Source organism: Chiloscyllium plagiosum, unplaced genomic scaffold (genome assembly GCF_037043375.1).
Source record: "Chiloscyllium plagiosum isolate Xiang-an unplaced genomic scaffold, Cpla_swu_hap1 HiC_scaffold_49, whole genome shotgun sequence".
Taxonomy (NCBI): domain Eukaryota; kingdom Metazoa; phylum Chordata; class Chondrichthyes; order Orectolobiformes; family Hemiscylliidae; genus Chiloscyllium; species Chiloscyllium plagiosum.
In genome coordinates, this window is record NW_028270187.1 from 8,355,344 (window position 1) to 8,382,284 (window position 26,941).

Below are 26,941 nucleotides of genomic sequence, written 5' to 3' on the forward strand. Positions count from 1 at the left end.
CCTCTTGACCTAGAAATAAGCTCAGACACTGTGATTCAAGACTCTCTCCATCAGTTATTTTCTGCCTTCGTAAGAATGTTCCACTTATTCCATCTCTCTGTATGTTACTTTGTGCAAGGAGTTAATATTTGTGGATGAGGGTCAGCAGGATTAAATATCACAGTTAACATTCGATCAGACGTGATGTTATCGAATGGGGGAGCACAGGATAGGGCCGAGTGACCGCCAGCTTCCCCGCCCCCCGATCAGATTGTGAGAGAGCCGGAGGGAGGAGTTATTAACATGACCCGGGAATGAGCTCTATGGAGCTTCATAAAGGGGCAGTGTCCCAGCTTGAAACCTTCTCCGCCCTTTCCCCCCACATCCCCAGTTCCTTTGGTCCAACTGGGAGAAAAGGGAATTGGGGGAAATGACCAATTGATGTTTGTTTCTGGGAATTTTTGGGAAAATATCGCATGCGCGATGATCGCTCCTGAGCAGAGGAGCGCATGCGTGAGGCCCTCCACCCGCGCTGCCATTGAGGAGCATTTACTCAGTGAGTGCAAGAGGTTTGTTTGAAACAGACCGCAATGGAGAGATCAGCGCCCAGGGAAGCGAGGGAACAGCAGGCTCCTTCCAGCAGCACATCGGGATGGGAGCCTGGGACACAGAGGGGGCTCCGAGACCGGGATTGATTCGCGGTGAGTTCAGGGAGAACCGGGGGCTGTTTGTAAGAGGCCGAGCGGAGCAGGAACTGGTCCCGGAACTTGGAGTGAGCGGGCTGGGGGGAAGAGAGAGGCCTTTCTCGGGCTGTGTGTGGGCCTGCTGAGGGAGGCAGAGCGGGAAGAAGCTGCTGTGGGACATTCTTGTGGAATTTAATCCCCTGAACTCTGATGGGAATTAAATGTTTGATTTCTATTTCACGCTGTTTGTTACGAATAGACATTAAAATAAAGGACAGTAGAATCAAATGTGATAATCCTGTGAAGGGTAAATATAGCAGGCACCGGGAAACGTCTCCAAGTATGTGAAATCGGGCCCAGTGTTCGTCTTTCAACAGGTGGTGTATTGGGAGTTGGATATTGAACTCCCAATTGTAATCATTTCATTTATGGAGATGTCCATATGTTGGTTAGTTTATTTTTATCAAAGTAAAATATTTTTGAATTTCGCAAATAGAAAAAGACTCGAAGGCGCTCAGGGCTCAAGTGGAACCAGGATCTGCTCTGTTCACCTTATCTTGTTCAAAACAAAGAATTATAATGATCATGACCTGAATATTGCATTGATCATGTCTTCCTACTCAGCTGCTAGTGATGTACAGGAGCTCTCTCTTTTGTCTTTCTCCAGGCAAATATTTGATGGATCAATCCAAGAGCGACCAGCTGCTTCTCACACCCAGCAGGTATGTTACCACTGTCAGAGAGGAGAATGTCCTTTCTACTGTCTGAGTGGATTGAGTCAGACACACATTGACCTCAATTTCCAGAAGTACACATTCAATCCAAGAGTTAAACACAACTGACGATATATAAATCTATATTATCTCACCCTGTTCTGAATGCATACCACCTCAGTGATGGTAAATTCCATTATTCAAAGACAATTATCATTCATAAGATTAGAAGCAGGTTAGACTGTATGCTTGTTATAAATATACATTTGAGCTGCATTAAATCCATATGTAGAATAGGCATTTTTAAAGTTATAATCAATAATCAATCATGCTGTTACATTGTTATAACAAGTATATATGAAGTTGATATTGAGTGCAGATATAGAAGCAAAGTTGAATATTGAGTAACTGAGCAGGACAAATTTTATTCTTTTGATAAATATTGTCTTTGTACAGGACAACTAATCGAACAATGTAAATTCCAGATGAACCTCTTGGTCAATCCTGATCTACAGAGGATGCTTCCAGAGAGGATGCTTAAAGCCCATTCACACACGTGCATACACATCTGTCTCTGTCTCCCAGCCTGGTGTTGATGAAAACACACTTTATCCACACTCCCATTCTGGTTGAGGGCCTGAGTAATGCAGAAGCATTTCCATACTTTTTAAATGTATGAAACACTGATTGATAAGACATTAAACCCACCTCATAAAGTATATCAGATCATGACATGCAGGACTGGAAACACAAGGAGACAAATAGACAATGTCGGTGTGATATAGACCAGTACCACTCTTCAAAGTGATACAGATTGGCAGCACACCAGAAAACTCACTCTCACTCAGCCAGTTAATGGTTAAAGGGAGAAAAATGTAATTTAGGCCAACAACTACTTCCAGATATGGACAGTCATCAATTGACTGACCAAATTATTAATTGCTTCAGAGGATGTTAGTGTTAGATGTTACATTATTGCAGTGCTCAGCAGCAACTAACAAAGATTAGTACACACACAAAATGTAAAAATAAAACTGACATTGAATACAGTAAAATTCAAATTCTTGGCAAAGATAAGTATTGAACCAACATTAATCCCTCAATCACACAGGTTTAGCGAACGTTGAACTGGTTTATCCTACACCCTGACTGAAAAAAACACAACTGAACATAGAAAGAAAATGGCATCCATATACTCGACTCATCACTGCACACAGAGCAAAACTGGCACTATAGGTATTCAAAGGCTGATAACTGCACAACTAATCTCAAATTGGCATTTACACTGAGACACTGGAAGTGAATGGAAGAAATTCAAAACAGTTATTGGAAACTAGTACGGAGAACAGATAAAGAATAGAATGTCCCAGTGCAGACACAACAGGCTGAGTGGTAGTACCAATTCTGTGATTGAGTCATAAGTCACCAAATACATCAGAGATTCAGGCCCAATCGCAACACCCTAAAAGATTGCTATCACAGATTGAATCACAGTCACAGATAACTTTTTTTTTCCCCAGTTCAGTCATGGGATGGGGGCATCATTGGCTAGGCCAGCATTTATTGCCCATCCCTAACTACCCATGCGGTACTTAGGAATCAAACCCATTGATGTGTGTGCAGTCATATGCAGACAAGGGAAGGATGGCAGTTTCCTTCATTCAAGGACGTTACTGAACCAGATGAGTTTTTCTGGCAATCAACAATAGATTCATGGACGTCATTAGACTCTTTGAATATTATAGGCTGCCAGACAATTGAGCAACTTTGATATATAAGAGTTGAAAGTGACTGGAACTCATTGAGAACTTCAGTCACACAGCAGAAACTGGCATATGTAGATCAATTCCTAAATTCACACATGGACACAGCAGAAATTGGCATGTATACATCAAGTCCTAAACTCTCGTATGGACACAACTGAAACTGACAGTCATGGGTTGATATCTGCTCTCACATATTCACATTGCAGCAACTGAAAGGGAGAGAACAATAATCATGCACACACATATGACAGGTTGATAACTAGACTGACAGATTTGCATAACTAGACTGACAGGTACAGTATAATAAATGAATTTGCATATTTATAAACAAGAAGCTGATAGATACAAATTAGTAACTGCACTCTCAGATGCACAGAGCAGAATCTGACCGGGACAGGTTGGGTAATAACTGACACATGCAGGTGGCAGTAAATTTCGGAGAAAGAGTGATAACTACACTCTCGTATTCATAAAACAGAAACTGACAGGTAGAGATTGATTATGCTCCCAATTTCAAATCACCTTTATTGACGTGGACACTTTGGTAACAACACTCTCATATTCACAGAGAAGAAACTGACAGGTAGAGATTGATAACAAAACAAAAATTGGTGGAAAATTCACAGGTGTGGCAGGTCTAGTGACTGGTCCTCAGAACTGATAGTGGAAAGGAAAATGCGCACAATGTGATCTCCTCTATGTTGGAGAAACTGAACGCAGAGTGAGTGTCCACTTTGCAGCACGCCTACATTCTATCCACACAAAAAGACCCTGAGCTTCCAGTTGCCTGTCTCTTCAACACACCATCCTGTTCCCTGGCCAACATCTCTGTGACAGGTTCGCTGCAGTGCTCTAGTAAAGCTCAGTGCACGCTTGAAGAACAGCACAGCATTTTCTGCTTGGGAACTCGACAGCCTTCTGGACTCAGTATTGTGTTCTACAACTTTAAGGCTTGAGCTCTCTCATGTCATTACCCAGAACCCCACATATCCAGCCTTGTTAACATAAAGTCTGCTGTTATACACCACCAATTGTTAGCCATTAACAGGCCCTATTAAGAGGCTATTCACCCACTTAGTCTGACAGTTATCCACTCCTTTGTCTGTCCTACTGTTCTTCTCTTTCTTTGGACTATATCTCCATTTGTCTTTTACTTGTCACCCTTCCACCCACCCTATCTACTGTATATAAACTAATATTTTCCTAGCTACCCCCAGAAAATACAGCAGTCTGAATATACCACCCAACTAACTCAAGAACAGCTTCTCTGCTGTTATCAGACTTTTGAATGGGCTGCTCAAATTTTAAGGCAAAAGTGAGTACTGCAGATGCTGGAGATTAGAGTCAAGATTAGAGTGGTGCTGGAAAAGTACAGCTGGACAGACAACATCCGAGGAGCAGGAAAATTGACGTTTTTGGCATTCCTGATGAAAAGCTTATGCCCAAATCGTAATTTTTCCTGCTCCTCAGATGCTGCCTGACCATTTGTGCTTTCCCAGCACCACTCTAATCTCGCTCAAATTTTAATGTTAATCTCTCTCTCTCTCTCTCTCTCTCTCTCTCTCTCTCTCTCTCTCTCTCTGCTGTATTGCGGATTCTTTTACCCTGATGCATTTTGGATGATATTATCTGCCTGTAAAGCACACAAAACAATACTTTCCTTTGTAATTCAGTGTGTAAGAATAATAAATCAGGTCAAATCAAACGGATAGCTACATTCTCAGAGAGCAGAAGCTGAGAGGTACCAGTTGGTAACTACAGTCACACAAACTGACAGGAAAAGATTAATAAATACACTCAAACACTGACATTCGAGCCTGACAGGGAAAGATTGATAACTAAACTCTCACATTCATAAAGCAGAAACTGATAGTGACAGGTGAAAACTCAGCTCACACATTCACATAGTAGAAACTGAAGGATTGACAATTACACAAACACATTCACCAAGCAGAAACTGACAGCTACAGATTGACAACTATATTTATGTACTCACAGAGCAGAGTACTCCCACATTCATACTGCTGAAACTGACAGCTACTGTTTGATTACTACACCCACATTCACAGAGCAGAGGCTGATGGGTACTGATCAATAACTAATAATAACTAACTGCCCAGTTCTGCAGCTTATCTATATCCCGCTGTAACCTGCCACATCCTTCCTCACTGTCTACAACTCCTCCGACTTTCGTATCATCCGCAAACTTGCTCACCCAACCTTCTAACCCCTCCTCCAGGTCATTTATAAAAATGACAAACAGCAATGGTCCCAAACCAGATCCTTGCGGAACACCGCTAGTAACGGCACTCCAAGATCAACCTTTGCCATCAACTACTACCCTCTGTCTTCTTCCAGCCAGCCAATTCCTAATCCAAACCTCCAACTCACCCTCAATGCCATACCTCCGTATTTTTTGCAGTCTGTGATGAGAAAATGTAAATATATTTACCAGAGCGTGACAGGGACAGATTGATAACTGCATTCACTCGCATGTTTGCACAGATTATGTGGATTGATAATTACAGTTTGATAATTACATTTGGATATTCACAGAGCAGCATTTAATAGGTACATGTTGATAATTGTCCTCACACAGCAGGAACTGACAGCTTTGGATAGAAAAGGAAACTTTCATATCCAGACACAGAATATCCCATTTGTAGAGGAGTTGGTTAGTATCTGGTTCTCAGTGAATTGGGACAGATTTTTTTGATACAGTCACCAAAGAGCAGCTCAGGCCAAGAATAGAATCAGTCCTGTGGTCCTGTTGGAATTGCTGTCTTGAAGGAAAAAAAGGCCTAATGATTATTAAACTATTCCATTGACTTAATGTTGATTTACAGATTATGTCTCTTCTGTCTTCCTCCAGACAATTACTTAAAGGACCAAGACAGTGTAATATGTGCTCGGTACGAAGCCAAGTGTGATCAGTTCCTTCTAACAAACAGCAGGTATGTTACTGCAGTCAGACTGAAGAACATCCTTTCCACAGTTAGAGAGCAGATTGAATTAGACACACGTTGACTCAATTTCCAGAGAGAAATTTTCAAATCAAGAGTAAACTACCTTGGACAAATTACAATTATTTTTCTCTCTCTCCATTCTTTATATAACTCACCCCATTTGCCAATGATTGTTATAATTCACAGCCAGAGAGTTATAAAGATGCAGAGCACAAACGGACCATTCGGTCTGACCCATCCATGCCAACCAGATATCCAAAACAAATCAGGTCCCATTTGGCAGCACTAGTGCCATTTGCCAGCACTTGGCCCATATCCCTCTAAACCATTCCTACTCATGTACGCATCCAGATGCCCTTTAAATGTTGGAATTGTTCCAGCCTCCACCACTCCCTCTGGCAGCTCATTCCATACACACACCACCACCTGCATAAACAAGTTTCCCCTTTAGCCTTTTTTAAATCTTGCCCCTCTCACTCGAAACCCATGCCCTCTAGTTCTGGACTCCCCCACCCCAGGGAAAATACCTTGTCTATTTGGCCTATCCATGACCCTCCTGATTTTATAATCTCCAAAATGTCACCCCCTCAGCCTCCAACACTCCAGGGAAAACAGGCCCAGCATCTTCACCCTGTCCCTTTCGCACAAACACTCCAATCCTTTCTGAATGTTTCAAGTTTCACAGCATCCTTCCGATAGGAAGGAGATCAGAATTGCACACAATATTTCAAAAGCAGCTGAAGCAATTACCTGTACAGTTGCAACATGATATCTGAATCCCTATGCTCTGTGCTCGGACCAATAAAAACAGCATACTAAGTGCCTTCTTCATTATCCTATCGACTGGTGACTCTACTTTAAGGAACTATGAATCTGCACTCCATCATCTCCTTGTTCAGCAATACTCCCCAGGACCTTACTATTAAGTGTATAACTCCTGCCTTTCCAAAATGAAGCACCTGAGATTTATCTGAATTAAATTCCATCTGCCACTGCTCAGCCCAGTGGCCCATCTGATCACGATCCTGTTGTACTCTGAGGGAACCTTCTTTGCTGTCCACTGCATCGCCAATTTTGTTGTCATCTGCATACCTTTTATGTTCACATTCAAATCATTTATATAAATGATGAAAAGCAGTGAACCCAGCCTTGTGGCATACCACTGATCACAGGTCTCCAGTCTGAAAGGTAACCCTCCACCACTACCCTCTGTCTTCCACGTTCAAGTCAATTCTGTGTCCAAATTGCTAGTTCTCCCCGATTTTCATGTGATCTAACCTTGCTAACCAGTCTACAATGAGGAAACTTGTCAAACATCTTACTGAAGCCCATATAGATCACCTCCACCGCTCTACCCTCATCGATCATAGAGTCAAAGAGATGTACAGCACGGAAACAGACCCTTTGGTCCAACTTGTCCATGCAGACCAATTAAACCAACCAATCTAGTTTCACCTGCCAACACCCGGCCCATATCCCTCCAAACCCTTCCTATTCATATCCGCATTCAGATGCTTTTTCAAAGTTGCAATTGTATTAGCCTCCACCACTTCCTCTGGCAGCTCAATCCATTCATGTACTACCCTCTGCATGAAAACCTTGCCACTTAAGTCTCTTTTATATCTTTTCCATCTCACCGTAAACCTATGCCCTCTAGTTCTGGACTCCTCCACTCCAGGGAACATACCTTGTCAATTTATCCTATCGATGCCCCTCGAGATTTTATAAATCTCGATAAGTTCACCCCTCAGCCTCTGAAGTTGCAGGGAAAACAGCCCCAGCCTATTCAATCTTTCCTTCTAGCTCAAATCCTCCAACCCTGGCAACATCCTTATAAATCTTTTCTGAATCCTTTCAAGTTTCACAACATCCTTCTGATAGGAAGGAGACCAGAATTGTATGCAATATTCCAAAAGTGGCCTAATCAATGTACAGTACGGCATCAACATGTACTAAATATTCTGACCAACAAAGGAAAGCATATCAAACGTCGTCTTCACTATCCTATCTACCTGCAACTCTATTTTGAAGGAACTATGCACCTGCACTCCATGGTCTCTTTGTTCAACAACTCTCCCAAGGACCTTACAGATTAAGTGTTTAAGTCTTGCTAAGGTTTCATTTCACAAAATGCAGCACCTCACATTCATCTGAATTAAACTCCATCTGCCACTCGTAGGCCCATTGGCCCATTTGATCAAAATCCCATTGTAACTGAGGTAACCTCCTTCATTGTCCACTACACTTCCAATTTTGGTGTCATCTGCAAACGTACTTACTATACCTACTATGCTCACATCCAAATCATTTATATAAATGAGAAAAAGTAGTGAATGTAGCACTGATCCTTGTCGTACTCCACTGGTCACAGGCCTCCATTCGTAAAAACAACCCTCCACTACCACCCTCTGTCTTCTATTTTGAGCCAGTTCTGTTTCCAAATGGCTAGTTCTCCCTGTATTCCATGAGATCTAACTTTGCTAACCAGTCTCCCATGGGGAAATCCTCTTTGATACTTCTTCAAAAAACTCTACCAAGTTTGTGTATCATGGTTTCCCATGCACAAAACCATGTCCACTGTCCTGAATCAGTCCTTGACTGTCGAAATATGTGTAAGTTCTGTCCCTCAAGATTCCCTCCAATATCTTGCCCAACACCAATGGCAGGCTTACCAGCCTATAGTTCCCTGACTTTTCCTTATCACCTTTCTTAAATAGTAGCACCACGTTAGCCAACCTCTAGTCTTCCGGCACCTCATCTGTGACTATCGATGTTAAAAATATCTCAGCAAGGGACACAACAAAAACTTCCGTAACTTCCCAAAGAGTACTACGGTACACCTGATCAGGTCCTCTGGAATTATTCACCTTTATGCATTTCAAGACATCCAGTAATACTAGTTTTGTAATATGGACATCTTTCAAGATGGCACCATCTATTTCCTGACATTGTATATCTTCCATGTCCTTCTCCACAGTAAACACTGATGCAAAATACTCATTTAGTACCTTCCCCCATCTTCTGTGGATCCACACAAAGGCCGCCTTGCTGATCTTTGAGAGGCCCTAATCTCCCAAGTTACCCTTTTGTCCTGGATGTATTCATAAAGTCCCTTGGGAATCTCCTTAAAACTATTTGCCAGAACTATCTCATGCCCCCGTTTTTGCCCTCCTGATTCCCCTCTTAAGTATACTCCTACTGTCTTTTCCTCTTCTAAGGATTCTCTTGATCTCTGCTGTCTATACCTGACATATATTTCCTTCTTTCTCTTAAACAAAACCTCAATTTCCTCCATCATCTAGCATTCCCTACAATTCCAGACTTGCCGTTCACCCTAACAGTAACAGACTGTCTCTGGACTCTTGTTACCTCATTTTTGAAGGTTTCCCATTTTTCAGCCATCACTTTCCCTGTGAACATCTGCTGCCAATCAGCTTTTGAAAGTTCTTGCTTAATATTGTCAAGCCCATTATATTTTGCACCATTTTTCAAGGGGTTTAGACTGAATTGTTACAGATTACTTAGTGTGGAAACAGGCTCTTCGGCCCAACAAGTCCACGCCGAAGCGCAATCCACCCAGACCCATTCCCCTACATTTACCCCTTCACCTAACCAACGGGCAATTTAGCATGGCCAATTCACCTAACCTACACATTTTTGGACTGTGGGAGGAAGCCGGAGCACCCAGAGGAAACCCACAAAGACATGGGGAGAATGTGCAAACTCCACACAGTCAGTTGCCTGAGGCGGGAATTGAACCCGGGTCTCTGGCACTGTGAGGCAGCAGTGCTAACCACCGTGCCACCCACCTGAAATAGATGCCTGGGAAAGGCGTTAACTCTATGTTTAATATGACATTTTTAAAGTTAAAATCAAGATGGAAAAGAAAATCAGACTGTAACATCATTTCAAAAACCATATATAACGTAGATGTTAAATACAGAGATAGAAGGAAACCAGACAAAAGTCACCAATTTACAGGATGAAACAGTGTTATTAAGTTTATTAGTGATTGGGCAGGACAGAGTTAAACCTTTAATGAATTTTTGTCACATACAGAGACATGGCAATTAAATAATGTGAATTCCAAACACCCATTGTGTGCCAAAACCTGACAAATAAAACTGAAGATGCTAGAGGCTGGAAACAAATGTAGAAATTGCTGGAAAAATTCAGCACGTCCGGCAGCATCCGTTGATAGAAAGTAGTGTTAATGCATTGGGGCCAGTGACTATTATTCAGAACTGAGTTTCTCCAGGAATTTCTAATGTTGTTCCTGACAGTGGAAAATAATTACTGCACACGCACACAGCAACTGCCTGATTCAGAATTAGTTCACAATACAAACATCATAACTGCAGAACAGGGACTGACAGTTATGGAGTTCCATATACACTGCAGGCAACAGGAAATGATCACTCTCATGTGGAGTCATTGTGGTCTGCAGCAGTCAGAGACATCCAGTTAACAATTCTACTCCCACTCAGACAGCATTCCATTTCCATCAATGTATCATGGTGGCAGAGGAGCTGCCATCCCCACCTTTAGCACAACGTCATTCTCCATTTCTCCAACTTGCAGGAACAGATGTTTTTTATGACTCTATCTTCACCAAAAAGGCTGCTTGTGCCATTGTTTCAAATTAACTTTCATTTTCTACAAGTAGCCCTACAAGTAGTCCTTGAAGTCTGATATTAAATACAAGAAAACTCAATACCATTTTCTCAAATAATCAATGCGATCACATAATCGTAATTTGAAACGATGGAGTAGGAAAGATTTAGTGAGATAATAGAACATAAAACATGACAGCACAGTATACTATTCCATTTTCATCCATATGTTTATCCAATGACCATGTAAATGCCAGTAAAGTTGGCGAGTCCACTACAGTTGCCGGCAGAACATACCATGCCTCTACTAAACTCTGAGTAAAGAAACTACTCTGACATTTGTCTTCTATTTATCATCCCTCAATCGGAGGAATAAGGCTGTCACTGTCCACACTATCTCACCCTCTGATTATTTTATATGTCTCTATTCCAAAACTCAATCCCTCTCCCAATTAAAGCTAACCACCGTATGCTTCTTAACAAACAGATCAACCTGGGTGGCAACTTTCAGGGATCTACCACATGTACACAGATGTCTCAATTCTCATCTACACTGCCAAGAACCTTACCATTAGCCCGGTACTCTTTATTTCTATTGCTCATTTCAAAGTGAATCATCTCTCACTTTTCCACATTAACTCCATTGCCCAGTTCTGCAGCTTATCTATGTCCCTCTGTAACCTGCAAAATCCATTGGCACTGTCCACAACTCCACTGACCTTAGTGTCATCCGCAAATTTACAAACCCATCTTTCTGCGCCCTCACCCAGGGGTTAGCAATGGACCCAAAACAGATCCTTGCGGTACACCGTTAGTAACTGAACTCCAGGATGAATATTTCCCTTCAACTACCACCCTCCATCTTCTTTCAGCTCGCCAATTTCTGAACCAAATCGCTAAATTACCCTCAATCCCATGCCTCCATATTTTGTGCAATAGCCTACCGTTGGGAACCTTACTGAAAACACCTAATCAAGCACTTTACTGAAATCCATATACACCACATCAACTGCTTTACCCTCATCCATCTGTTTGGTCACCTTCACAAAGAACTCAATAAGGTTTTTGAGGCATGACCTGCACTTCACAAAATCATATTGACTATTCCTAATCAATTTATTCCTACCGAGATGATTATAAATCCTGTGTCTTCTAGCCTTTTCCAACACTTTACCCACAACCGAAGTAAGGTTCACTGATCTATAATTACCAGGGTGGTCTCTACTCCCCTTCTTGAACAATGGACAACATTTGCTATCTTCCAGTCTTCTGGCACTATTCTTGTCGACAATGACAACATAAAGATCTAAGCCAAAGGCTCTGCAATCTCCTCTCTGGCTTCCTCGAGAATGCTAGGATAAATCCCATTCTGGCCTAGGGATTATCTATTTTCACACTTCCCAGAATTGCTAACACCTCCCCCTTGTGAACCTATATCCAATCTAGTCTAGTAGCCTGTAACTCTGTATTCTCCTCAACAACATTGTCTTTTTCCCCTGTGAATACCGATGAAAAATATTCATTTCGCACTTCTCCTCTGACTGCACGCACAACTTCCCACTCCTGTCCTTGATTGGCCCGAAAGGTATTCGAGTCATTCTTTTATTCCTGATATAGCGATAGAAAGCTTTAGGGTTTTCCTTGATCCTGTCTGCCAAAGACTTCTCTTGTCCCCTCCTGGCTCTCCTTAGTTCTCTCTTTAAGTCTTTCCTGGCTAGTTTGTAACTGCTGTGCCTTAACGTCTCATCGTAACACAAGCCACCGCCTTCCTTTTGACAGGAGATCAACTTCCTTAGTAAACCACGGCTCCCTCACTTGTCCACTTCCTCCCTGCCTGACAGGTATGTGCTAATCAAGGTCACGCAGTAGCTGTTCCTTGAATAAGCTCCACATTTCAATTGTGCCATCCCCTGTGGTTTCCTTTCCCATCCTATGCATCATAAATCTTGCCTAGTCGCACCATAATTGCCTTTTCCCCCAGTTGTAAATCTTGCCCTGTGGTATAAACCTATCCCTTTCCTTCGCTAAAGTAAACCTAACCAAATTGTGGTCACTCTCAGCAAAGTGCGCACTTACCTCCAAATCTAACACCTGGCCGGGTTCATTACCCAGTACCAAATCCATTGTTGCCTCGCCCCTGGTTGGCCTGTCTACATACTGTGCCAGGAAACCCTTCTGCACACATCAGACAAAAACTGACACCTTAAGTACTCATAGTATAGTATTTCCAGTCAATATTTTTGAAAGTTAAAGTCTCCAACAACAACTAACCTGTTACACTCGCTTCTATGCAGAATCATCTTTATAATCCTTTTCTCTACATCTCTGGAACTATTCTGAGGCCAATAGAAAACTCCCAACACAGTGACCTCTCCTTTCCTGTTTCTAACATCAGCCCTTCTACTTTTCTCCTCCCCTCCGTTCAGCTACACAAGTGTCCCAATGATGCGGAGCACCATCACAATACTGTGCAGAGTAATTAACACCTACCTTTTGACACCTACCCCATTAGATGAGTCCTCAAACGTCCTTTCTGCTACAGTAATACTGTCCTTGACTAACAATGTCACGCCTCCCCCTGTTTTACCATCATCACTGTTCTAACTGAAACATCGAAATTCCAGGACAACCATTCCTGGTCCCTGCTCAATCGAAGTCTCTGAAATGGCCACAGCATCAAGGTCCCAGGTACCAAACAGTGCTGCAAGTTTACCCACTTATTCTGGATGCTCCTGGCGTTGAAGTAGACACACTTCAAACCACCTTCATGCTTGCCGGTGCACACTTGCGACACTGAAACCATATTTCTGACCTAACTACGCTCAACCTCTGGACACGGGAACTACAATTTAGATTCCTATGCCCCTACTGAATTTGATTGAACCCTCCCGAAGAGCATTCGCAAACATCCCCCAGGATATTGGTATCACTTTGCTTCAGGTGTAGACCATCATTTTTGAAGAAGTCCCACCTACTCCAATTATCCAGGTATACAAAACTCTCCCTCCCACATCATCACGTGTTCAACTCTTTTCTCTCCTGTCGCTGTCATGTGGCACGGGCAACAAACCAGAGATAACAACTCTGCTTGTTCTAGCTCCAACCTTCCACCATAGCTCCCTGACTTTCTGCCTTAAATCCGCATCCCTTTTCCTACCTACGTTGTTAGTGCCTATGTGGATCACACCATGCTGTACATCTCTATGACTATATGATCCCTGAGGCACACCACTATCATCGATTGCCACCCAGAAAAGCATTCAATTATCCACATTTTTGCTTTCTGTTTGTTCACCAATCCTCTATCCATGCTGATGGATTGCCTGTAACACCTTTATCTTATGCAGCAGCCTTTTGCTTGACATCCTGTCAAATGCCTTTTGGAAATCTAGATATATCACATCTACTGTGTCCATGTTATTCAGTGCAATTATAATGGCTTAATAGAATTCCAAAAGATTAATTAAGCATGACCTGTTGTGCCTGCCGAATGAGACAATTTCTATCGAGAAGTCTTGCTATTTCTTCTTTATAGTAGACTTGAGCATCTTGCCCACTACATATGTTACGCTAACTGTCCTATAATTCCTCATTTGTTTTCTCTACCTCCCTTCTTAAATAGTGGCATCACATTTGCTGTTTTCCAATCTGTGGAACTGCCCCAGAGTCCAGCGAAGTTCAGAAAATTGCCAATAGTGCCATTTCTTTTAGTCCCCTCTGATGCAATCCGTTAGGGCCAGGTGACTGGTCTGCCCTTATATCCATTAGTTTGTCCAACATTGACCTTTTTGTGATAATTATTTCTAGGTCCTCACTGCAACTGGCTGGAGAAGAAATTGCGGGGGGACCTGGCTGATATTTTTGCACCATTGTTAGCCATGGGTGAGGCCACAGAATAGTGGAGGGTGACAAATGTTATTGTGTTAGTGTTCGCAGTACAAGATGCAAGTACCGTGCCAGTAATTGACAAGGAGACGAAGGGAGATGTCATAGAGCCCGAGAGCACAGAGGCGGGCCTTTTAAGCCCAAACTGTTCCATGCCAACAACCATGTCCATCCAATCCCATTTCCCTGTAATTGGTCCATTATTATTCAAGAATGGCTGCAAAGAAAAACCTGGGAAATACAGATCAGTAAGCCTTAATCTATGGTAGGTAAACTACTTGAAGATTCTGAGAGATATGATATACATGCATTTGGAAGTGATGCAGCCAGGATTCAGCAGTTTGAGTTATACGTAGACAAACTAGGACTTCACTCTTCAGAGCATAGGAGACTGAGGGGGGATTTTTAACTAACTGTATAAGATCATGAGAGGAACAGATTTGGTGAATGCACTCAGTCTTTTTCCCAAGGTGGGGGAATGGAGGATCAGAGGGCATCAGTTTAATGTTAGAGGGGAAAGATTAAAAGGGAACTGGAGGATCAATGTTTTTACACAGATGGTGGTACACGCATGGAATGAGTTGCTAGCGGAAGTGGTTGAGGAAGATACATTAGCAATATTTAAAAGGCATTAAGATAAATACATGGATAGAAAATGATTAGAAGGATTTGGGCCAATTACAGGGAAATGGGATTGGATGGACCTTTTTGTTGGCATTGAAGAGTTTGGGCTAAAGGGCCTGTCTCTGTGCTGTAGGACTCCATGACATCTCCCTTCATCTCCTTGTCAATTACTGGCACGGTACTTGTATCTTGCACTGTGAATACTAACACAAAATACCTGTTCAATGCCTCGGCTAATTCCTCATATCTCAATGTGAAATCCCCCTTCTTATCCTCTAAAAGACCTTAGCCACTCTTCTTCATGTTATATATTTAAATAAATATTTGCTGTTTTTATATTCTGAGCTACTTTAATCTCAACTATCTTACTTTGTTTAAAGTTTTTTTTGTGCCTTTCTGTTGGAGCTTCCCACTGGTCTTTGCTACGTTGTGTGCCTTCTCTTGTAACTTGAGAGTCTCACTTACTTCCTGAGACACCCATGACAGATTAACCTCGTTTTCAGTGGTGTATACCTTTGTGGAGCACCTTGGAAAATTGCTTTGAAAGTCCTCCATTGTTCGGCAATTGTCCCACTATAAAGTCTGCTTCCAGTCTACTTTAGCTAACTCCTCCCTCATCCTATTGTGGTCTCCTTCGTTTGAGCACAGGACTCTGGTATTGGATTTTTATCTTCCTTCTTTCCATCTGTATTCTAAATTCAACCATACTGTGATCACTCCTTCCAAGAGGATCCGTAACTATGACATCTTTAATTAATCCCGTCTTATTACACAGGACCAGATCCAGAGTAGTTGAGTCCCTCGTCAGTTGTGGATACATTCAATGAACTCCTCCTCAAGGCTCTATTCACCAACCCGGTTTCACCAATTGACATGTAGATTAAAGTCCCCTATGATAATTACCACATCATTTTTAGAGGCATTAGTTATTCCTATGCTCATTGCTGTCCCTGATGTGATGTTATTATTTGGTGCCGTGTAGACTATGCCACACAGTGACTTATTTTTCTTTGCGTTTCTATTTTCCACTCAAACGGATTAAACCTTATTCTTCACGGAACCTATATCACCATAGCTCTAATATCATTCTTAAATATTAGAGTTACACCTCCTTTCCCTTTCTGTCTCTCCTTCCAAACAGTCTGATACCCCTTGGATATTTAACTCACAGACGTGACCATCTTGTGACCCTGTTTCCATAATAGCTACTAAATCACACTAATTCACAATGAACTCATCTACCTTGTTTTGAATGCCATGAGCATTCAGGTAAAGTGCCTTTATGCTCATTTTTTACACCTTTTTGAATTCTAATTTTGACTAATATTTCCTGACTTGTCCTTTTCTTTTAACATCTTTCATAGCCTTGGATGTAGTTAAACCCTTCTGCACAAATGCTAACCTGTTCTTTCTTTTCTATTTACCATGGTACTTCCTGTTGTTTCTCTTTTTCCCCCCCCCACGCCCTCCCGGGCCGCCCCCAAAACCCTCCATCACATGAGTGATCACCTCATTTCTCCTTTTCGCTACAACTTTAGTTCCAGATCAGTTCAGGTGGAGACTGTCCCAATAGTACAGATCCCTCTTGTTCCAAAACTGATACCAATGCCCGTTGAAACGGAGCCCCTCGTTCCCATACCACTCTTTTAGGAACGTGTTTAATTCCCTAATTTTCTTTTACCTAAACCACTTTGCACATGGCTTGGGTAGTAATCTGGAGATTTTAACCCTTGGAGGACCTGTTCCTTAATTTTGTTCCCCGTGCTTATTAATCCCCAAACAGGTCCTCCTTCCTATCCTTGCCTACGATGTTTATACCAACGTGTACCAGAATAACTGGATCCTTGTCCTCCCACTTAAATATCCTTTCAAGGAGGCCAGAGATGTTCCTCACCCTAGCATGGGGAAGGCAATACACCATGCAAGACTCTTGATCATGCTTAAAAAGGATGCTGTCAATACTCCCAGTAAAGAGTCCCCTACAACTACCACTTGTCTTTTTGCTCTCCCCTCTTGAATGACCTCCAGGAAAGTGGTTATTCAAAATACGGATCAGACTGAAGAGCTTTGAAGTGAGGCACTGCTTGTGTACAATCAACTGCTGTAGGTAGATCACATCAATTGCACATCTGACACAGGACTTCCAAAGCAGCTCAGTAATCTGAGCAAGCATCCTCACGGAAAAAGACTTCCAGGTTGGCAGATAAGTGTGTTCAGTAAGACTCCATGTTTTCTCTTAAAAACAAAAATGGAATGCCCCCAATCACTTGGGGTAATCTTTGGCCAAATACCATGCAATTTGGCAAAGAAGTATTATTGAAGAAGTCAATTTTGAGTATCTGAAGTATCCCCAGATGGAAAACAAAGGTTATCACTGGAAGAAGCATGTGAAAATGTACCCATCACACCCACACTTGCTTCAGCAACTAACATCTGCCCCACATGGGCAGTACTTGAGGATTCAGCATTAAACCATTCAACAATCCCAGGACGCATAGAAAAAGAATCATCCTTGATGCACAGTCACTGCTTAAGAAGAATAATATGATTTTGTAAGTACAGGATTGACATTCAAAACATATTATTCTACAGGGTCTGAATATATTTCCCAGTCTATATATATTAATCACTATATCCCGCATATTCTCTCATTGTCTAATTTTGGACCGCTAATTCATCTGATGACCTTTTTGCTATTAGCCCAAATCTCCTTCCCTGAAGATGCTTCTTGTATTCACTGTCACAGTCACCTATTTCGCTGCTCCCCCAAAAGCTGCCACCCAGGTCCTAAGTCCTTATAAAAACCGCCAAAAATGCGGCCGGTGTAAATGAGAAACAAAAACAGGAATTGTTGGAAAAGCTCAGCAAGTCTTGCAGCATCTGTGCAGAGAAAGCAGAGTTAACGTTTCAGGACTCCTGTTCCCACCAGGTTCCGACCCATACTTTTCATCCACTTCCCAGAGACAGGACACCAGGAGCTTCATGGGGACTACAACTCCCACAATCCCTGTTGCTGCTGTTAATGTGACAGGTTCACGCTCTGAACCAACAAAGCGTGTACTGCGCATGTGCAAGTACAAAGTCGGGGCGGGGACAGCACCTTCAATGTGATTGGTCAGTTATCACAGCAGGCTCTTTGTCTAATGGCAAAAGCATTCAAAAGTCAAAAGAGAAAATGCTGGAAAATCTCAGCAGGTCTGGGAGCATCTGTAAGGAGAGAAAAGAGCTGACGTTTCAAGTCTAACTGACCCTTTGACAAACTTGAAACAAGGCCACCCTTAATATGGAGAAACCATGGAAATGTGATGACTGTGGGAATGGATTCCATTCCCTGTTAACGCTGGAGTTTCATCGACGTGGTCACTACAGGGAGAGGCCGTTCACCTGCACCGAATGTGGGAAGGGATTCCCTGATTCGTCTGCTTTGCGGATACACCAGCGTGATGCCACTGCAGAGAGACCATTCACCTGCTCTGAGTGTGACAAGACGTTCTGTGAGTATTTCACCCTGTTGACACACCAGCAAGTTCACACAGGGAAGAGGCCACCTACCTGCTTGGAGTGTGGGAAGGTATTCACGCAGGTATCCAGCCTGCACATGCACCAGTGAGTTCACACTGGGGAGAGGCCATTTCCCTGCTCTGATTGTGGAAAATAATTCACTGTCATCAGCTCTCGTGAGACACCAAAGCATCCACACAGGGGAAAAGCCATTCAGATGCTCCAAGTGTGGGAAGTGATTCAGAGATTCATCTGTCCTACAGGCACACAAACTAGGTCATACTGGGAAGAAGTCACTCATATGTTCTGAATGTGGGAAAGAATTCACTCAGTATTCCAGCCTGTGGAGGCATGATCTGCTGTTAATCTGTTTTATTAAATTTGCTTGACAGTACATTTCAAACCCACACCTTCACCACATAGAAGAACAAGAGCAGCAGTTACCTGGGAACATTACCACCTGCAAGCTCCCCTCCATGTCACATGCCATTCTCATGAGCAGCATGTTAGAAAGGGAGGATTTGCAGACAGAAATCTCAAAACAATGAGTACATGAAGATCTAATAGAGTCACTGAAATAACTGGGACTTGAACATCAAGTCTCCACATTGGCTGTTCCTTCACTATAAATGGGTCAAAATCCTGGAACTGCTCCCTAACAGCATTGTGGGTGAGCCAAAACCACAAGCACTGCAGTCCCAGAAGGCAACTCACCATCACTTTCTCAAATAGAACAACTCAGATGGGCAATGAATGCTGACCCAGACATTGATACTATACCCCATGAATTGATATCAAAATGAGGGAAAATCCAGCTCAAGACGAAGCCATGTTCATTCTGACAGAAGGTTTCTGTCAGAAATTAAATGGTTTCTTTCTGTTGGACTGGCCATTCTTGCCACTTTGCTTCCAATGAGGCTGATGTTCTTTGAGCATGGAACTGCACATTCCCACGGAAATGATCCCCTGAGGAAGGACATTTAGTTTATCCTGGATAGGAAATAATGTTTTCCTTACCACTCCAATGAGATGAAAAGTAAATATGTGTGTCATTGTTCCATTAAGTTTGTACCCAGGGCCGGGCCAATCGACTCAATTGGTCTCAGTCAGTATATATGCTCCACATGAGCCTTCACCCTCCCCTCTTCAACTCCCCATCAGCAGATTCTTCTATTCTGTAGAGTTGAAAGATTAAATGGGCATATCTCTCTGGACATTGATGTAATATTAAGGGTTAAACTACACTGAATGACCATTCTGGAAGTGGGGGGAGATGACAGTCAGGCAGGAATGCGAAAGACTCCCACTCCAATTAGACAGTCATTTGCTACTACTTTTCCTATTATCAAGTTAAACTATTGTTTTATCTCTATCATAATTTTATAGCTATCCCCAGCCAATCAGGATCGGTTGCTTGATCATCCCCAATGCTGAGGTCCATCACACCTACTTTGTCTGAGGAAGAGGCAGGACCAGAACTCATTTTCAGGGCCACTCCAAAGTTCAGACACATCACACTTACATTGTCCTTGGGAATTACTGAGTCAGGAAATCTTCTGCATAATGATTCCCGGCATTAGCATTGCCATTATCTCCGAGGATGATCTCATCCTACCATTGTACCTGTCGTAATATGTGACTGTGTGGCTGGGGGTTGTCCTAAGTGTCATGTGACTATGGGGGCGTGGCCAGAGTATCTACAAACATTGTCAACTGACCTGTATAGAGGAAATGTACTTTCTTTGTTTAGGGTCTCTCTTCTGACTTGACTTCGCACACCTGGAAAGAGTTTCAGAGGAGTCCCCTCACTTGTACAAGCATTATTAAACTTTAACTGTTTGCAGAAGTTGGTGTGGACGAATTGCATCTTGTGTGAAACCTCAGGAAAAGAACCAAAAAATCTTTTTTTCACCCCATCCCTGGTATGTATGGTATTTGTAACTAAATCTGTCAGTATGTGATCTGTGAACACACACACATCAGTACGTTACAGATATTTCTGCCATGCTGTTGTAAGGTATACACTATAGTTAGGCTTAAGTCAGTTTAAATGTCTCAGAGCAGAAGACCATCAGGAAAATGAAAAGTTTGTGGCATTTTTATTTGCCTGTGTGTGCTCAGTCATAAGAAAACATCACAATTGCTCTTAAACCCATTTTCATGTTTATCGTCAATAACCAAAGACTCCATTATGTATCGAGAAAGATATATAGCGACCTGAGCTGAAATTAAGCTGATAAACCAACCCAAACTACTCTATGTGGAGTAGAACAAGGGCAGCATGTTCTACGTTTCCTTCTTCCACAGAAGGCTTCCTGTTCAAAACTTTAACCCTTACCCTGGATTCTCTGATGAGCAGTGACATTCACCCAGCATCTTTGTCAACTCCGTTCAGATCATTTTCTCTTCCAGTAAAAGGTCACGCATTGTTCTTCAAATCTCCAATGAGAATATGCCCAAAAGTTTATACTTCCAGTTTCTGTGATGTGAAGATGACTGTCCAATTATCTATCTGCCCTTGTCAGGTTCTGCTGTGTGAATATGAGCATCATTATCAGTCTCTACCAGTCAGCTTTTGCTACGTCAGTGCAATTTTAGTTATCAATCCGCCCCTATTGGGTGAATGTAAGAATGTAGTTATCAACGTCCACCTGTAAGATTCTACTCTGGGAATGTGTGTGTTATCAAAAACCTATCAGTTTTTTTTAATGGATATGGGAATGTTGTTTTAATTCTGTACCTGTCAGTTTCTGCAATGCGAATGTGTTTGTGCAATTATCAGTCTATTCCTGACAGTTTCAACTATATGAATGGATAAGTGCATCTGTATGTGAAAGTATCTATATCTGTCAGTTTGTGCTTCTTGAATACATAACTCATCTGCCACTCTTTGGCCCATTGACCCATCTGATCAAGGTCATAATTAGTTTTTCTTTCCTCAGTGCACAGTGATATAATTATTTGAAACTTGTTGAAGTAAAGGTAGTTGTTAATTACCCTGCTCTCTATTCTGATGGTGCTCATCATCATTGGGACGTTTGTGTGGCTCTATGGGGGGTGGGGGTGGGTGGGGGAAAGGAGTGGAAGGAAGGCAAAAGGACTTTGATTTTTCTCTCATGTAGTGGAAGAAATTGGAATGGTCTATTCTATCAGACTCTATGACTGTATGTAATTCATGTATCAATTCTGTTTGTCCAAACTGGAGGAATTAGATAGCAGGCCAAGTGCCAGATTGAAACAAATATTGCAATTTAATTTGTTTCCACAAAGTGAAAACAGAACACATCTCATACAAAATGGCTGAATGAATACTTTGTTTTCAAGTGCTCTAAAGGGAAATTAAATATTAATATGAAAAGGTACACATTTAGACAGATCCCCAGAGATTATTGGATACAGAATGCAAAAGCTCTCATAAAGTAGTCTTGTTATAAACATGTGAACAATAAGTTCAAAATGCACATTCAGAATATAACTTACAATCATAACCTGTACCATAGAATAAAAGTTGTGGAAATTATCCAAACTGCTTTACGCTGTCAGAGACTGAAAATAGTATTAAAAAAGTCTTACTTTCAATGACAGTAAATATAATTTCTCAGTGCAGATAGAGTTAATTTGACCCATCCCCCAGTAACAACGCACCAGCCAGATGTAGACCTCACCCTATCCCCATAACTCCACATTTACTATAGTTTACCCACTGACAGAAGAGGGGTACTGGAAAAGCACAGCAGTTCAGGCAGCATCCGAGGAGCAGGAAAAGCGATGTTTCAGGCAATCTGGTTTCCAGCATCTGCAGCCCTTTTTTTTTTACCCTGTTTTAACCCACTGACACTGCACATCCTTGAATACTACAGGACAATTTACCATGGCTAATCCAGCAAACCTGCACATGTTTGGACCATGCAAAAAACCTTGAGCACCCAGAGGAAACCCATGCAGACATGGACAGAACATGCAAACTGCACACAGGTAATGAACCAAGGCTGGAATTGAATCTGCATCCCTGGCACCACTGTGCCACCATGCCACTCTGACATGGATGGCAATAAATAAAATCTTATTCATGTTGAGCAACAGAGATTTGAAGTAAAAAGAGCTCCTGCAGTTTCTGCAAGTGTAATGTTAAACAGAGACAAATGTGTAAGTACACTCACTTATTCACAGAACACAAACTGACAGGCACAGACACTTTCAGGTACAGATGCACTCATCCATTCATATAGTTGAAGCTGTCAGGGATAGACTGATGATTGCACAAACACATTCACATTGCAGAAACGACAAGTACATTTTTATAAAACACTCACATATTCCCAGAGCAGAATCTCACAGCTATATAATAACTACATTCTTACATTCACCGAGAACCTAATAAGGCAGATTAATAACTAAAGTCACATTGACGTTGCAAAAGCTGACAGGTAGAGACTGATAATGACACTCTCATATTCATACAGCAGAATCTGACAGGGGCAGATAGATAATTGGACTGTCATCTTTGCATCACAGAAACTGACAGAGGTAGATAGATAAGTAGGTTGTCATATTCAAATTGGAGAAACTGATGGACAGATCAATAACCAAACTTCCATATTCACAGATCAGAAACTGACAGATACAAATGGATGGGCAAAAGTGAGGACTGCAGATGCTGGAAATTAGAGTTGAGAGTGTAGTGCTGGAAAAGAACAGCAGGTCCGGAAGCATCCGAGGAGCAGAAGAACCAACATTTTGGTTAAAAGCCCCTTCATCAGTACAGATGTATAACTATGTCAATACATTCACATAGCAGAAACTGACACAGAAAGATTGATAACTACACTTATGCATTCGTGTCACACAGCGACAAATAATTTCAATACGGACCCCCACATGTTCATTTAGCAGAAGATGGCAGGTAGACATTGATAACTACGTTCACCTTTCAACGATGCAGAAACTGACATGGACAGATTGATAATTAAACTATCACATTCACAGAGCAGAAACTGACATATTCACACAGTAGAAACCAACAGGTTTAGGGTGATAACTTTACTCAAGCGTGCACATAGCAGAATCTTACTGGGACAGATTGATCCCTGCACTCTCATATTCACATTGCAGAAACGTAGAGCTGTAGATTGATATGTAGGCTCTCATTGTAAATATAAAATCGTTGGGCATATTCTCACTGAAGATTTGAAGAACAATTTATCATCTTCAAGGCAAAAGAAAATGATCTGAAAGGAGTTGACAGAGTTGATGCAGGGAGATTGTCACTGCTCATGAGAGAATCCAGAGTAAGGGACACAGTTTTGAGCAGGAAGCTTTCTGTCTCAGAAAGAAATATAGAACATTTTCCCCTTGTTCTGTTCCACAGAGAGCAGTTAGGGTTGGGTTATCAGCTTAATTTATGCTAATGTAGCCATATATCTTTTTTGATTCATAAGGGAGTCTTTGGCTATGGGCGCTAAACATCAAAATGAGATGAAGATCATAACTAAAGCCTTTGTGATCTGTTCTCATGAGAGAGTACACAGGCAGATAAAAATGCCACAGACTTCTCATGCTTCTTATGGTCTTCTGCTCTGAGATATTTAAAGTGACACAAGCCTGAAAGAAATTAATAACTACATCATATACACTGTATCGGCATGACAGGAATGGGAGGCATCATTCACCATATACTTTATCTTTAACTTACTGATATGTGTGTGCTCATAGATCACATACTGATCGATTCAGTTATAAGTTACGGAGACATACCAAGGATGGCGTGAAAAAGGATTAGCCATCCATTTAATCAGAAACTTTGAAATGTTGAGATATTTGCTCTCTGACATGCCTGTGATTGACTGAAACTGAATAAACACAAGATTAGAAACAACAAACTGGCAGTTACAGCATGAAATACTGAGTCACTTGCAAAGTAATAAATTGTTAGGATATAATATAACTTGATTAGCTAGAAACTGGCACAAACAATGTAACATCGGCAGTGACATTGCAGATATTGTCAGTATCAATGTACAAAGAATTATTCTTTATTGAAATGCTGGAGTTATAATTACAAACCCAACTTCAATTTGCAGAAGTTGATTTTCAGAGGGTGTGGGAGTGGAGGGTAGTGAGTCCTACCTGAGTCTGTCCAAAGTCAATGGATGACACCTACGGAGTAAAACAACAATTTACACTTAAGAAGGTTTGAATTACAGTCCAGTAACATACTGACAGGTAAAGACTGTGGAATAGAGTTTACAAAAATACATCCCAGAAACAGACAGGCACAGAGCGGAGTCGAGAGTGTGGTGCTGGAAAAGCACAGTGGGTCAGGCAGCATGTGAGGAGCAGGAGAATCGATGTTTCGAGTCTTTCATCTCGACGTTTTGGGCATAAGCCCTCTGATCCCCTGCATCTGCAATCCTCACTTTCGCCTAGGGGTACAGATTGGAGGAATATTTCTACATCAGTGTTTGATGGTTAGAGAATAAAACCTCTCTTGAAGTAACACTAATTGACTATTACACAGAGGACCAGAGCCTCAGTGGACAGATGTTGAGTTAATGCCAAATGTGTAAATAAGGACACAACAGATACAAAGTTAAAGTGACACATACATAGCATGCTAACAGTTGCTGGTTAACAGGTATTCGCGTAAGACTGAGAAATGCTATAAATCCCTACATGAAACAGCAAGACGCCTAAATGAGAAGTGCAGCAACGTGGTTCAGTTACACTGCAGGTACTTGCAAAGCGCAGTTATCGATCGGTCTCTGGGCCCACAGTTATCAATCAAGTTCTCAGAAATATATTCATCCCACAGTCAAGACGTCACTCAACTCGTGACTCAAGAGAAATATTACATAGAAACGTTTTCTTTTCATTTATCTTCAACTCCGTGCGATTGAGAACGAGTTGCATCAACTCCAAGTGTAGAAAACACTCACGGTCAGGTTCCAGTGGATTGTATAACTTGACAACAAATGCAATTTCAAACGGATGAGAGTTTTTTTTTCACACAGTGACAAGTTCTGTGTTAATTCCAGCCCATACAGAGGAACAGAAACAGACATGCGGAGCTGCAAACACACCCTTCCACTCTCACATCATCACAACAACAAGCAAAAGGAAACCGAGCCAATACCACAGTCGCTTTCTGTGTGACAGGGACAAAATAAATCTCCCTCAGTCAGACTGACAAGAACAGAATCAGCATCCACTTCATATTTCATTGCAGATTCTGGCAGAATCACATTGCAAATCATAGTAACCAATCAGAGAGACTGAGATTGTCCGACATCGTCAGTGTAAACTACCCAATCAGGAACCAGGCTTTCCCCCATTCCTCATTAGCATTGCTGACGCCGTCAGTCTATAAAAAGGGAACTCCGAGCCCGCTTTCCCTTATTCTGTGACTGAAAGTGAGCGGCGCTATGGCTGATGAGAAGAAAGCACAGCAACCCTCCAAGAAGGGCGCGAAGAAAATCATCAAGAAGGCGCCAGCGAAGGGAGGCAAGAAGAGGAGGCGGACCAGGAAAGAAAGTTACGCCATCTACATCTACAAAGTGATGAAGCAGGTTCACCCCGACACCGGCATCTCCTCCAAGGCCATGAGCATCATGAACTCGTTCGTCAACGATATTTTCGAGCGCATCGCGGGGGAGGCTTCCCGCCTGGCCCATTACAACAAGCGCAGCACCATCAGCTCCCGGGAGATCCAGACCGCCGTGCGGCTGCTGCTGCCCGGGGAGCTGGCCAAGCACGCCGTGTCGGAGGGCACAAAGGCGGTGACCAAGTACACCAGCTCCAAGTGAAGGACCGCATTGAACTGAGACAAAACACATCCACACCCCAAAGGCTCTTCTAAGAGCCACCCACAACATCCCTGAGAGAGCTGAATCAATTATTTACGATTTGATTGTTTGCATATAATTCTTGATGAGTTATTTTTAATTTTAGTGCGATATATATTTGCTTTTACAAGTTGTTGTGGTTCTGTTCGCCGAGCTGGGAATTTGTGTTGCAGACGTTTCGTCCCCTGTCGCGGTGACATCCTCAGTGCTTGGGAGCATCCTTTGAAGCGCTTCTGTGACCTTTCCTCCGGCATTTGTAGTGGTTTGAATCTGCCGCTTCCGGTTGTCAGTTCCAGCTGTCCGTTGCAGCAGAACAACAACTCACCAGAACGAAGGACCCGATCCCCAGCATGAGCAAAACCAATGTAGT

At 42.2% G+C, this 26,941-nt stretch overlaps 1 protein-coding gene and 1 pseudogene across 2 annotated transcripts; both read left to right on the forward strand.

Annotated features, from left to right (window-relative positions):
- The first annotated feature begins 1,335 nt into the window (after nucleotides 1–1,335).
- Nucleotides 1,336–20,576, forward strand: LOC122541881 (uncharacterized; annotated as a pseudogene). Its single transcript, XR_015755201.1, has 3 exons — nucleotides 1,336–1,384; nucleotides 6,014–6,095; nucleotides 18,159–20,576. The product of XR_015755201.1 is annotated as an uncharacterized LOC122541881 (transcript).
- On the forward strand, nucleotides 1,364–26,590 carry LOC122546834 (histone H2B 1/2-like). Its single transcript, XM_087984845.1, has 4 exons — nucleotides 1,364–1,384; nucleotides 6,014–6,095; nucleotides 22,591–22,705; nucleotides 25,765–26,590. The coding sequence occupies exon 4, from the start codon at nucleotides 26,152–26,154 to the stop codon at nucleotides 26,530–26,532; it is 381 nt and encodes a 126-aa protein (XP_087840971.1). The 5' UTR covers nucleotides 1,364–1,384; nucleotides 6,014–6,095; nucleotides 22,591–22,705; nucleotides 25,765–26,151; the 3' UTR covers nucleotides 26,533–26,590.
- Nucleotides 26,591–26,941: the final 351 nt, after the last annotated feature.